This window comes from Anopheles arabiensis, unplaced genomic scaffold, assembly GCF_016920715.1.
Source record: "Anopheles arabiensis isolate DONGOLA unplaced genomic scaffold, AaraD3 Autosomal_pericentromeric_contig0003, whole genome shotgun sequence".
Classification (NCBI taxonomy): domain Eukaryota; kingdom Metazoa; phylum Arthropoda; class Insecta; order Diptera; family Culicidae; genus Anopheles; species Anopheles arabiensis.
The window spans coordinates 82,542-93,089 of NW_024412151.1; the positions used below are offsets into that span (position 1 = coordinate 82,542).

The 10,548-nt window shown below is 43.4% G+C and overlaps 1 protein-coding gene across 1 annotated transcript; it reads left to right on the top strand.

The window, feature by feature from the left end:
* Positions 1-1,130: 1,130 nt before the first annotated feature.
* On the top strand, positions 1,131-6,358 carry LOC120908259. The gene is made up of 3 exons (XM_040319179.1): positions 1,131-1,452; positions 2,713-4,799; positions 4,865-6,358. Exons 1-3 carry the CDS (start codon positions 1,131-1,133, stop codon positions 6,356-6,358), a joined length of 3,903 nt encoding a protein of 1,300 aa, XP_040175113.1.
* Positions 6,359-10,548: the final 4,190 nt, after the last annotated feature.

Consider the following 10,548-nt stretch of genomic DNA (forward strand, 5'->3'; position numbering starts at 1 on the left):
TTATTTAACATTGAAACATACACTAAAGTGTGTTATTTTGTGTTATTCTGTGAATTTATTCTAGAATTCTTTGTGTTTTCGACATTTTTGATGATAAAAATTAAGAAATCATTATTTTTTTCAATTTTTACCTTAATTCCTCATTATCTACGAGCCGCATGGACAATTTACTTGAGATTAGAACTCATGCTAGCATGATTTTAAATTTCGTGCATACACAAATCATCAAATCTTTTGTTAATATATTACGTTTTTTCGATAAAATCAATAGACACACAAAAATACACATAATAACAAAGAAATCTGTTATATTTGCTAAGCTTTGTGTGCGGAAACCAATGGTCAACGGTTCTAAAATGACGTCAAGTCCCTCAACTATGGCGACCCCCCAAAGGCCCTAATCCACCACCTGATATTTTTAATCCACCTTGGTGAAGGACACGCGGCCAAAACTAGACATTCCAATTTGCTTTTGACAGCAGAGTGACCAGAATATCTGAACCGATATATCTGTATTCCTACCGATTTTTTATATGCCTACCGATTCACAGATGACCGCCCTAAAACTACCGATTTTCCATTTATCCTACCGAAATCACAGAAATTTGATTTTTCAGTCTTTTGCTATGCTATGCTCATTTGTTACTCATCGCGCTGATGCACGTTTGAAACCTGGCACTTGAAAAATGTAACATGCGTTTGGTATTCAAAATTGTATCCGTTAAAATTTAATGTTCATAATAAGTAGAAAATGTCTGTTCGAGCAGCTACGCGAATCGTGCAGATTTGAACTGCGGATCGGATCACATCCGTGCCCGTTCATGTACACATCTCTATCGATCTTCAATTAATAAATAGAGAGCGAAAAGGCTTTTTCCCTCTCTTCATCACCAGCAATTTCTTACAACGGCTTCGGTAATTATTAGCAGCAAAAACCAAAGAAAGAAAAGGAAACTTTATCCGAAAATTATTCGCGACGAAACATTGGTGCCGTGACCAGGATTGTGCCGATAGCCTGAATATTCGCAATTTTTTCGATAAAGTGCTAAACACCTTTGCCTTTCACTGCCCGACCGTTACACTGCACTTTACACTACACTCGCGTACACGATAATCGCAGTTTTAGTAAGATGCCAGCTCAACCGCTTATTTTGTCGTCGAGACGAACGATTTTGATTGCCATTTTGGCCCGTTACGAAGAGTTTCTTCAAAACTACCAGCCCGATAGGGATTCTATCGAGGTGGAAACTCGTATGGCCAAATTTGACCAAATATGCAAGGATTTGGAGAACCTTCAACAGCAGCTGGAGGACAGTGCAACCACTGCTGAAGAGATGGCACACAATGCCGCCCTTAGGGAGGATTTTGAACGGCGCTTGATTCGCGTTCAATCGGCATTGAAAGCGAAATATAGAGAAATTCCGCGCAGCGAAGTGTCGCAGCAAGGAGCCGGTAGGAACCCGCTACAAGGCATAAAACTGCCCACCATCGCTCTGCCGGAGTTTGACGGCGATTATATGCAATGGCTGACCTTTAGGGATACCTTTGAGTGTTTGATTCACGATAATGTTGATTTGCCGCCAATACAAAAATTCCATTATCTACGCGCAGCCCTAAAAGGTGAAGCAGCGCAAGTGATCGAGGCCATTACAATAAGCGCCTCCAGCTATGAATTAGCTTGGAAAACACTCGCTGAGCGATATTCGAATGAATATCTGCTGAAAAAACGCCACTTGCAAGCGATGTTCGGCATCACACCAGCGAAGAGGGAAAGTGCGACAACCCTGCACCAGTTAGTGGACGAGTTCGAGCGTCACAAAAAAACCCTAAATCACTTGGGAGAGAAAACTGACGGCTGGAGCAGCATATTAGAGCATTTACTTTGCACAAAATTGCCCTCTAACACATTACGCGATTGGGAAGAATTTGCTTCGACCAATGACAATCCGAGCTACGATTCGTTGATTGCCTTTTTACACCGCCGTATGCGCGTACTCGAGACGCTATTAGTAAACAAACCCGAACCATCACCTATAGAAACACCGATACCACCAAGACGCACCATTTTTCCGCGCACTGCTAGTTTTGCTACCACTGACCGCGATGTTAATAAATGCCCGTTGTGCAATATGCCGCACACCATCACAAAATGCCAGCGATTTAATGCCATGAATCCTGCCCAGCGGTACCGTAAGGTACTTGATGCCCGCTTGTGTTTGAATTGTCTGCGAGACAATCACCGTGCCCGCGATTGCTCGTCACAGTACAAGTGTCGTCATTGCAACTTGGCGCATCACACAATGATTCACACTGAAAGCACTCCCAGCACATCTTCCACTACATTTCCAATGCTAGCTGCGCAAGATGAACCTTCACACACAACACACGCCACTGATGATCACACGGCTAGCATACAACGCAGCTACGCAGCTGCAATAAAACAATCACCTTCACAAATATTATTACAAACTGCACTTCTAAATGTAACCGATGCACACGGCATCCTGCATCCTGTGCGTGCACTCTTAGACAGCGCATCACAGCCCAATTTGATGAGCAATCGCCTTGCTCAGAGGTTGGCTTTGAAAGGTAGCACGGTTAACATAACCCTCAAAGGAGCAGGACTATCCACCAGAACGGTGAGGAGGTCGGTTCGAGCTCAAATTGCTTCACGTGTTGAACATTTTGACTTGGATGTCGATTTTCTGGTAGTAGACAGGGTGATCGCTGATCTGCCGACGCATGATGTTTCCACTCGCGGCTGGAACATTCCTTCGGAATTTGTTTTGGCTGACCCGCAGTTCGATAAATCAGCCCCGATTGATCTCATCCTTGGTGCCCGTCATTACGCTTCCTTCTTTACGAGCGTAAAATCGCATGAGCTTGCTCCGAACCTTCCAACTATGCTGAACAGCGTGTTTGGGTGGGTCATGATTGGTCCCACCTCTCCTCAGAATCCTGCATCTCCGACCGATTGCACCGCCGCGTCCACAATCGTCTGCATGGCATCCCTGGAGGAGTCTCTCGAACGCTTTTGGAAGCTGGAAGAGTTAAGCGTCAATGATTCGTACTCACCTGATGAGCGGCGATGCGAAACATTGTATAAAGAAACCACTCAGCGCGACGAGTCGGGTCGCTATATTGTACGATTGCCCAAACAGACCGACTTCACGGAAAAGCTTGGCCTGTCTAAAACTACCGCTTTGAGACGCTTCGAGCTGCTGGAGAGGAGGCTAGAACGCAACCCACAGCTCAAGGAAGACTATCATGCCTTCATGAAGGAGTATTTGGAGCTGGGGCACATGTCGCTCATGAACAAAGATAGTGGGGATGAACGGGCGTACTACCTACCGCACCATCCCGTATTTAAAGCCTCCAGTACCACCACGAAAGTAAGGGTCGTGTTCGACGGATCTGCAAAAACAAGCACCGGTTATTCCTTGAATGACATTCTATGTGTTGGTCCAATCGTGCAGGACGAGCTGCTTGATATTGTGTTGCGATTCCGCACCTACCAAATAGCACTTGTGGGAGATATAGCTAAAATGTACCGACAAATATTGCTGCATTCTGATGATCGTCGATTGGTGCGCATATTCTTTCGATTTTCGCCGCAAGCTCCGATCCAAGTATATGAGCTCAACACCGTTACATACGGACTAGCACCTTGCTCGTTTCTGGCTACACGCACACTTATCCAACTAGCAGATGATGAAGGGACTGAGTATGCGCTTGCACCTGCAGCCCTGAAACGAAACTTTTACGTGGACGACTTCATTGGTGGTGCCAATAACGTTCGCGAAGCTGTTCAGCTGCGTAAGGAGTTATCAGCGCTACTTGCCAAAGGTGGGTTTGAGTTGCGCAAGTGGTCCTCAAACAATCTGAGCGTACTCTCCGGCTTAAGCACCGAGTATATCGGCACACACTCATCACTGCATTTTATACCCAACGAGACGGTCAAAGCACTCGGCATCTCGTGGAAGCCTGAATCGGATGAGCTGTGTTTTGAATCCAACACTGAGGCTGATGAAGCCACGTCGACCAAGCGATCTATTTTGTCGAGCATTGCCAAAATGTACGATCCGCTCGGATTGATAGCACCGGTGATCGTGCGTGCTAAGATGCTGATGCAGGAGCTATGGCTACTCAAATCCGGCTGGGATGAACCTGTTCCTAATCACATCTGTAAAAAATGGAAGGCAATTCAGAGCGACTGGAAAATGTTATCCGAGTACAGGACTAACCGTTACGCTCTCTTACCAGATGCAACAGTAGAATTCCACACATTTACCGATGCTTCGGAGGCCGCCTACGGAGCATGTGTCTACGCTCGTTGTGAAAACGCGGCGGGAGAAGTCCGCATCAGCCTATTAGCTTCGAAGTCTCGAGTGGCACCACTGAAGCGCGTCACGTTGCCGAGGCTTGAACTAAGCGCAGCTGTCCTGGGCGCCCATCTGCATCATCGCGTCAAGGAGGCAATGCAGATCGTGTGCGCCGAATCGTTTTTCTGGTCCGACTCAACAGTGACGCTAAAATGGATTGCGTCACCTCCCAACTCCTGGAAGACGTTCGTGGCAAATCGAGTAGCTGAGGTGCAACACTACTCTCATCCAAGGCAATGGAGGCACGTTCCTGGCACATCCAATCCTGCTGACTTGGTTTCCCGAGGCATGTCGGCAGCACACTTCACGCAGAATCAGCTTTGGAATAGCGGTCCAGATTGGCTTGTGCAACCTTCGTCCCATTGGCCCAGCTCAGATCCAGAACCAAGCGATGAGGCGGACCTAGAAACACGCCAGGTGAGTGCCGCTTTAGTTTGTACACCAACTCATCCATGGTTTGGCATTTCTTCATCCTTCACCAGAATGGTACGCATCATTGCATACTGCATACGGTTTGTGCGCAACACCAAGCAGAAGGCGCGATCCCAGCGACCGATACCGCACACCAACGCATCCAAGACGATCACGCCCAAGTACGTGGATGCTGCAAAACTGTGCTTTGCAGACTAGCCCAGCAAGATGCATTTTCCGCGGAAATCAAGCAGCTAAAAAAGGGAGAAGCATTGATGAAACAATCACCTTTACGAAAACTTACCCCATTCCTGGATACAGAAGAAGTAATACGGGTGGGAGGACGATTGAACTTGTCGCAACTACCGTATCAGTCCAAGCATCCAGCTGTTCTACCGAAGAACCACAAATTCACTCGTCTACTTGCGGAAGATTATCATGAAGAGATGAAACATGCTAGTGGAAGGCTATTGCTATCCCGCATTAGAGAGCTGTATTGGCCACTGGACGGACGTCGCTTGGTAAAAAGCATTGCAAGGAACTGCTTCCGCTGTGTTCGGCAAGATCCCGCACTCGCACGGCAGCCGGTTGGCCAGCTTCCACCATCCCGCATCACACCGAGCCGACCGTTTTCTGTAACCGGAGTGGACTACGCCGGTCCATTCTATTTGAAGCCAGCGCACCGGAAGGCAGCAGCTACTAAGAGCTATCTGTGCGTTTTCGTGTGTTTCGCTACGAAAGCTGTGCATTTGGAACTCGTAGGAGACCTCACAACGGCGGGATTCTTAGCAGCGCTACGCCGATTCACATCACGACGCGGATTGCCAGCCCACATCCATTCTGATAATGGGAAAAACTTCGAAGGCGCAGAACGTGAACTGAAGGAGCTTTTTGAGCTGTTCAACGACGAACAACACCGCAACACCGTGGCTACCAGATGCGCTGACCGGGGAATCACTTGGCATTTCAACCCACCAAAGGCTCCACACTTCGGCGGATTATGGGAAGCCGCAGTAAAGACAGCGAAGCGACACCTCTATCGTCACCTGGGCAATACTCGGCTGTCGTACGAAGGCTACTGCACTGTGCTCCACCAAATCGAGGCAGCGATGAATTCCCGTCCGCTGTTGCCTTTGTCCGACGATCCCAACGAGCTAGCTGCACTCACACCGGCACACTTCCTTATTGGCACATCGATGTTCGCCGTGCCTGAACCGGACTACACCCAGCTGAAATCCTGCACGCTAGATGATCTTCAGAAGTGGCAGCTTTTGGTTCAGCGTTTTTGGAAGCATTGGGCCACTGAGTATCTACAAGAAATGCAAAAAAGTTATGCAAGTGGTGGCAGCAACAACAGCAACATACTTCCCGGCAGGTTAGTGATCCTCATGGACGAATCGTTACCCACCACTCGTTGGCCTCTCGCGCGTATTGTTGAAATCCATCCCGGTGAAGACAAGATAGTACGCGTCGTTACGCTCAAGACAGCTAAGGGAATAATTACGCGACCGATCACGAAAATATGCGTTTTACCGCTCAGCACTGATAGCGAAAACCCCGTGTAATGTAGGAAACAACTTTTTGTTGACATTCGTCAAGGTGGGGAGGATGTTCGAGCAGCTACGCGAATCGTGCAGATTTGAACTGCGGATCGGATCACATCCGTGCCCGTTCATGTACACATCTCTATCGATCTTCAATTAATAAATAGAGAGCGAAAAGGCTTTTTCCCTCTCTTCATCACCAGCAATTTCTTACAACGGCTTCGGTAATTATTAGCAGCAAAAACCAAAGAAAGAAAAGGAAACTTTATCCGAAAATTATTCGCGACGAAACAATGTCAGTTGTGTGGATTACGAGAATTGCTCGTCAAAGAAAATCATTTAAATATGAAATTGAATCTCGCTGTCAGTGGTTAAAGTTTTAAAAAAATTATCGTTAAAATAATTGATCAAATTTAAATTGTCGCGTCAGTGCAGTCTCAACAGTGCTCCTGCCGAAATCTGAAAACATAGTCTGGCCACTCTGGCCCGCAGGGCAAAAGCTCGCTCGAAAGGTCAAAAACCGTGGCAAAACGTCAAAAAAGACCGTCGCAAGCGCCTCCAAATCGTTGCGATTTTCCCTCGCTGGCGACGTCGTTTTTAAGTACTTGTGACGTCGGTTTTGACGTTTTGCGACGGTTTTACGACGGTGGCCGCCTTACCGTCCAAATAGACATACAGTGACAACGTTGCGCGCGACGACTTCGCGCGCGAAAAAAAGTAGCTCAATTTTGCAAACAGAGCTACTCGTCGCGCGCGACAATTTGCTTCATCCTAAATAATCGAATTATCTAGTTTTTTCAAAAGACAGATTAATGCCAAACGCAAAAAATAGATTTGAACACATTTTAACCTATTTTTGTCTGTTTTCAAATAAAAAAACAAGTTGGTTGACTGAGTCAAATGAGCTACTTTGATCTACACCGAGTGAAATTTTGAGCTATTTTTTCGTCGCGCGCGACGTTGCCGCTCTATGTCTATTTGGACGGTTAACATGTGGGCAAAGTGACCATAAATACCGATGTCTAGGGAAAGTGTAGAGTTTGAAGGAAAAAATCTCATTTTTTTATCATTGAACTATAACACTCAACCAAACAATCAAAACAATCAAATTAATCAAACTGCTGCGGTCCTAAGCGGTCGCGTGGAGCCCCGAGAAAAAGAACTGGGGAAAAAAAAATTAGCATCTAGTCCTTCTTTGGCTTAGAATTCCTAGTAAAATTTTCAGAGCGACACTTCAAAAAGAACTTCATTTGTGTGACCGCTGAACCAAATCTAATCCATCTCCTAGATAAAGGATGCATATTCTCGTGAGATGGAACTTTCATTTTGCGCATTAGCGCAACCAAACCCCCCCCCACCCCCCCGTTGAACACTTCTTTCGCTTTCACTTCTTTTAACTCAGTTAAGTTTCGAGTTTTAATCTACCGAAAACTACCGATGAAATTTTGATGCGCCTACCAAAACCGCCAAAATAATCTGGCCACACTGTTTGACAGTGGGGAGAATTCACAGACAGAAAAAAATAATTTATTTTTTCATAAATAGGCTGTTTTGCTCCGTATTCCGTATTTGTTTGATCTCTTTCATGTGAATTTTGATTGTTTATTTTCTCCTTTTGTTTGTGTGCTATATCGTTGCTTCATGTGGCCACCGCTTACCCGGCGCTAAAGCACCAATCGAACACGACATCGAACATGAAAAATGTATGGGATTTGACATGTTTGTCTTGTTTGTTTGTTTGTGGCTGACAGTGCACCTCCAAGGTGGATTAAAAATATCAGGTGGTGGATTAGGGCCTTTGGGGGTCGCCATAGTTGAGGGACTTTACGTCATTTTAGAACCGTTGACCATTGGTTTCCGCACACAAAGCTTAGCAAATAAAACAGATTTCTTTGTTATTATGTGTATTTTTGTGTGTCTATTGATTTTATCGAAAAACGTAATATATTAACAAAGATTTGATGATTTGTTTATGCACGAAATTTAAAATCATGCTAGCATGAGTTCTAATCTCAAGTAAATTGTCCATGCGGCTCGTAGATAATGAGGAATTAAGGTAAAAATTGAAAAAAATAATGAATTCTTAATTTTTATCATCAAAAATGTCGAAAACACAAAGAATTCTAAGATAAATTCACAGAATAACACAAAATAACACACTTTAATGTATGTTTCAATGCATTGTGACAATTCGTCACTTGACGTAAGGTCCCCAGGATTCAAACTTTGTTTACATTAATTAAATTTGTTCATATAATTTATCTACCCCATTTTTTCGAATAAATATTCTTTAAAAATATATTTTGGACTTTGTGAGTGCTTATTTAACATTGAAACATACACTAAAGTGTGTTATTTTGTGTTATTCTGTGAATTTATTCTAGAATTCTTTGTGTTTTCGACATTTTTGATGATAAAAATTAAGAAATCATTATTCTTTTCAATTTTTACCTTAATTCCTCATTATCTACGAGCCGCATGGACAATTTACTTGAGATTAGAACTCATGCTAGCATGATTTTAAATTTCGTGCATAAACAAATCATCAAATCTTTTGTTAATATATTACGTTTTTTCGATAAAATCAATAGACACACAAAAATACACATAATAACAAAGAAATCTGTTATATTTGCTAAGCTTTGTGTGCGGAAACCAATGGTCAACGGTTCTAAAATGACGTAAAGTCCCTCAACTATGGCGACCCCCAAAGGCCCTAATCCACCACCTGATATTTTTAATCCACCTTGGTTTGTTCGTGACGGATGTCGTGTTCGATTGCTGCTAGAGCGCCGCCTAAAGCTGGCCCTACACGCTGCATTCATGTATGCGACTACAAATGACAGCTACACATTTTCTTTTGTTCTATTTGTCAAATGTAGCTACACGATGTAGCTATCGTTTGGGAGCTTTTCAATCCGTGTATGTTCAGCTCAAGGTCAAGGTGGAATGTATAATGAGGTGTAGTTATAGCGCTTTTGGTGATCCTCCCCCTGGGCTCCGATTTTGACAGATGGTTTTCCGCTTGTATATGTATTGATGGATTGTTTACGTTTTGCATGGTCAATATTTGGTGGAGATCAATTTGGGTGAATATTTTAGTTTATTAAAACACAGTCCGTGATTTAAAATGGAAATTTTCCTTCGAGAACTTGAAGCGTTCGCCAAAAGCGGAAAACTAACTGTCAGTTTTCTTCGTCGATTCTTCTTCCACCTAGCTGTCAAAACGGGCTTATAACTAGACCTGATATCTTTACGGTCCTTGCTCAAGGTGGATTTAAAAATATCAGGTGGTGTACTCTAGTGCATTTTGACAATTCGTCACTTGACGTAAGGTCCCCAGGATTCAAACTTTGTTTACATTAATTAAATTTGTTCATATAATTTATCTACCCCATTTTTTCGAATAAATATTCTTTAAAAATATATTTTGGACTTTGTGAGTGCTATTTAACATTGAAACATACATTAAAGTGTGTTATTTTGTGTTATTCTGTGAATTTATTCTAGAATTCTTTGTTTTTTCGACATTTTTGATGATAAAAATTAAGAAATCATTATTTTTTTCAATTTTTACCTTAATTCCTCATTATCTACGAGCCGCATGGACAATTTACTTGAGATTAGAACTCATGCTAGCATGATTTTAAATTTCGTGCATAAACAAATCATCAAATCTTTTGTTAATATATTACGTTTTTTCGATAAAATCAATAGACACACTAAAATGCACATAATAACAAAGAAATCTGTTATATTTGCTAAGCTTTGTGTGCGGAAACCAATGGTCAACGGTTCTAAAATGACGTAAAGTCCCTCAACTATGGCGACCCCCCAAAGGCCCTAATCCACCACCTGATATTTTTAATCCACCTTGGTTTGTTCGTGACGGATGTCGTGTTCGATTGCTGCTAGAGCGCCGCCTAAAGCTGGCCCTACACGCTGCATTCATGTATGCGACTACAAATGACAGCTACACATTTTCTTTTGTTCTATTTGTCAAATGTAGCTACACGATGTAGCTATCGTTTGGGAGCTTTTCAATCCGTGTATGTTCAGCTCAAGGTGGATTTAAAAATATCAGGTGGTGTACTCTAGTGCATTTTGACAATTCGTCACTTGACGTAAGGTCCCCAGGATTCAAACTTTGTTTACATTAATTAAATTTGTTCATATAATTTATCTACTCCATTTTTTCGAATAAATATTCT

What these genes read in the sequence shown, in the direction of transcription:
- LOC120908259 (XM_040319179.1), top strand. Translation starts at nt 1,131, where the DNA reads ATGCCAGCTCAACCGCTTATTTTGTCGTCGAGACGAACGATTTTGATT. An exon ending in AGTGTCGCAGCAAGGAGCCG is followed by an intron (nt 1,453 to 2,712) that starts GTAGGAACCCGC and finishes ATTTTCTGGTAG; the next exon opens with TAGACAGGGTGATCGCTGAT. An exon ending in CGGACCTAGAAACACGCCAG is followed by an intron (nt 4,800 to 4,864) that starts GTGAGTGCCGCT and finishes ATCCTTCACCAG; the next exon opens with AATGGTACGCATCATTGCAT.